The sequence below is a fragment of the Sinocyclocheilus rhinocerous genome, unplaced genomic scaffold (genome assembly GCF_001515625.1).
Source record: "Sinocyclocheilus rhinocerous isolate Xijiao unplaced genomic scaffold, SAMN03320098_v1.1 scaffold61, whole genome shotgun sequence".
Lineage (NCBI taxonomy): Eukaryota > Metazoa > Chordata > Actinopteri > Cypriniformes > Cyprinidae > Sinocyclocheilus > Sinocyclocheilus rhinocerous.
In genome coordinates this window covers 2,989,580-2,993,015 of record NW_015640445.1, presented here as the reverse complement: position 1 = coordinate 2,993,015, position 3,436 = coordinate 2,989,580, and the positions used below count along the sequence as shown (strand labels likewise).

The 3,436-nt window shown below is 34.0% G+C and overlaps 1 protein-coding gene and 1 long non-coding RNA gene across 2 annotated transcripts in view; one reads left to right on the top strand and one right to left on the bottom strand.

Moving 5' to 3' along the window:
* Nucleotides 1-415, bottom strand: part of LOC107752794 (uncharacterized) — a 1,864-nt gene extending 1,449 nt beyond the window's left edge. The window contains exon 1 of the long non-coding RNA XR_001641388.1: nucleotides 128-415. This is a non-coding gene — a long non-coding RNA (uncharacterized LOC107752794). The remainder of the gene's footprint in view (nucleotides 1-127) is intronic.
* A 1,704-nt stretch (nucleotides 416-2,119) lies between these two features.
* Nucleotides 2,120-3,436, top strand: part of LOC107752791 (GC-rich sequence DNA-binding factor 2-like) — an 8,749-nt gene continuing 7,432 nt past the window's right edge. The window contains exons 1-3 of the mRNA XM_016568856.1: nucleotides 2,120-2,457; nucleotides 2,536-2,637; nucleotides 2,714-2,848. Of these exons, the coding sequence (XP_016424342.1) occupies nucleotides 2,187-2,457; nucleotides 2,536-2,637; nucleotides 2,714-2,848 (508 nt within the window). The 5' untranslated portion in view covers nucleotides 2,120-2,186. The remainder of the gene's footprint in view (nucleotides 2,458-2,535; nucleotides 2,638-2,713; nucleotides 2,849-3,436) is intronic.

Below are 3,436 nucleotides of genomic sequence, written 5' to 3'. Positions count from 1 at the left end.
GGAAAGTACCCTGACAGGTTACTGTACATTTAAATGCTGACAAATAAACACTATGGTAACTGTTTAGGCAGTTAGGCTAATCTCTTAAACAACATTGTAATGGTGTTCTTGATAATCAATATCTTACCTTCATAGCCATGAACACATTTTTAGAATCTTACACAATTTTAAAGCCTTTATTATTTCTCAACTCTGCAGTAAAATTCACTTTATTAAAGGTTCACTTTTCATTCATGAAGAAATGTGCCAAAAACGTGTCTCTTGGACGAAAAATAAAGACTTTGTAAGATGAAAATGAAATTACCGTTATAACCAGGAGATGGCAGCAAAGGATCACTCATTGGCTGCAGCTGCCATTTCAACTCCCTAGTTTTTTTCACGTCTTGCTTTTTGATTTATTATAAAATAAATATCGCACTGAAGTATAAAGTATAGCAAGTGCAGGAAGTCACAAAGTCACTTGTCATTTAAAAAAATAAATAAGGCCAGACAGCAGCCTATAATGCTAAATTATTTAAATACCTATATAGTTAAATACAAATTAAATAAGCTGGTATAACAATTAAATAATGCATTCAATATTTTGAAATGTTTAGATTTAATTTAATAACTACATCGTTTAAGTTTTATCCAACACAGACTTGTTGCTGCTGTAGTTTTGTTAGTCTGAATTACTTAATGCACAGCTCTATTTTGACATCGGCTGGTCAGATGATTCATTCCGTTGCCACTGTCAACCATAGCAATGACTCGCGGCATGATTTAACGGATTCACTCGCATAAATTTAACATTCGCATTTGTCATTCCTGAAACGTTATGCGTGGACGTTTGGTCCTCTTAGACAAACAGAACTTTTCTTCAAATTGTGAATGGATTATGTAGAGAAACCGAGCAAAGGGCGCTCCCCTTACGGCACAGTACAGTTGATCGGAAATGACTGAGCTGGCTTATCTAAAACCAGGAAGTAATCGTGCATATGGTCAATTGCCATATTGCCAATATTAAAGTTCTGTTCAGTACTTTTTAATGCATTGTGCACAGGTGTGTGGTTGTCCAGAGAGTGTCATTATAGATTCGACCACTATTATATGTTTTGTTTCTCCTTTATGTCTTTTATTCTATTGTGTATGTGATTTTTTCCCCCCTCTTTTTTTATTTCCCATGAATTTTAGTCTCACAAAAGCCTTGTGAAAATGTTTTATGCCCTATGTATGTTATGTAACATGCTTAATTACATTTTATAAACCAATTAACTGTGTTGTGTATTTTTTTGGGATGCCAAACATATAATTCAAACCTCAATCCTTCAAAATAAAATTTGTTTATATTTTAGTAGTAACGTATGCACTGGAAAAAGGCAGGAAGATTTGAACTTATCGGTGTTCTTGGATAAGGTTTTCAGTTTCATGCATATTTTAAAATAGTTATTAGTGTGTGTGTGTGTGTATGTGTATATATATATATATATATATTAAATACAATATTTTTGCCCCAAACAGTGGTTTGGTATTATTAAATGCTACTTTTCACATTTTCAGTTTGTTTAATAATTATTTTAATTAATATTTTAACAGCACGCCATATAGTGTGACAACCATATTTTTGCTTACTTAAAAAAAATCCTGGAAATGTTAATTACAAGTTTATTTACTCTTAACTTTTACCCAAATATTACACTAAAGATGGAATATGTAGACACTATAACTCGCATAGTATTATACATAGTACATACTTTAGCACCCTCAGTTGGATGAGAGAGTAATTTACATCTTTTTATCATTACTTCAAATAAATAAGGACGCAAACACTGAAAATAGGATTTACAGTTTTAGTTGTGCAGAAGCTTATTTTAAAACAATAACATAATGTGAAGTAAAAAAAAAAAAAAAAGGCTAAACTTCTATATAAGAATATACTTAAGTGCTGGGGGAAAGAGCCTTAACTAATTTTGTTTCACTTTTAAAATCGACAAGATTCAGTTTGGATACATTTGCCATATGTATTTGAAGATATTGCCACAACTACAACAACACTTTTCACAATAAATTAAATATATACAGTCGATTTCGTTAATCAGGTGCAGGACTTTTATTATGAACTGTTTCTAAACGACGACCAGGAAGTACAAACTACGTCAGTACATTACAAGTCGTTGATTTCACGTTCACATTGGATTGGATTTAAAATGTTTAACAAAAAGCCGCGCAGAAATTTCAGGCAAAGGAAAAATGAATCCAGTGATGAAGTTGAGAATGAAAAGCTCAGCGGTGGTGATGGCGGAAAGGAAACGGAGAAAGCGGATTCAAAAGCGGATTTGCCGCGAAGTAACGCTAGTCCAAAGGCTCGTGAGTGCGACTCTAGTGATGCTGAGGAGCCCTCAGTCACTGCACTCCAGTCCAAAGACACAAAGCACCATTTAAAGAGCAATACACTCAGCTTTCTTGATGAAAAAGACTGTGAGTATTTTATTACAACCTCTCATAAGCACTAAATAACTTTAGATTGGTTTTAACGAAGAAACTTGACTCTTACAGCCACCGAGGAAAGATTTACAGTGAAACGTTCAGTCAACAGAGAAGTTGTGTTCCAGGCTCGGAAAAAAGATGGTTCTCCTGCACCGTTAACAGGCTCCCAGGGTGTGTCTGTTGTTTTAATAACGGCATAGTTCTGCAGATTGACCGTTATGATCAATAACACTTCATTTGTTTTCAGTTAAGAAGAGTAAGGATGTCAGTGTGCAATCTGACAGTGATTCTGATTCCTCGGTTGAAGACATTCCTCCTGACAGCGATGATGAAAGCTCTTCTACCATGTCAAGTTCATCTGGTTCTTCAAAACCACAAAGAGGTTTGTCTACAATCATTAACGTTACCCTCTGGAATTCCTCACTTAGGGGCCACACTTGTGATATTTTGTTAATCTCAATAATATTTATTCTGTAATATTTTGTATTTTGAGGGGATTTCATGCTACTAAAAATATTCATTTCTAATTTTCACACCATTTATTTCTGTATAAAATAAAACAAATATTAGGAAATTCATATTATTTTAAGTTAATACATTTTAACCCATTTAACCTTTTCTAATACATTTTCCTTGTGTGTTCAAATAGCAAGTAGCACAAAACTTTTGTACTTTTCCGAAGTATAAATTTCATAATGTTAGATTTTTCCGTTTAAGTGACCAAAGACCACCAGAGAGTTAAAGGGATAGTTCACCCAAAAATGAAAATTATGTCATTAATTACTCACCCTCATGTCGTTCCAAACCCGTAAGACCTCCGTTCATCTTCGGAACACAAATTAAGATATTTTTGATGAATTCTGAGAGCTCTCTGAGCCTCCCATAGACAACAATGTAAGTAACACGATCAAGGTCCAGAAACGTAGCAAGGAGATCGGTAAAATAATCCATGTGACATCAGCGGTTCAAC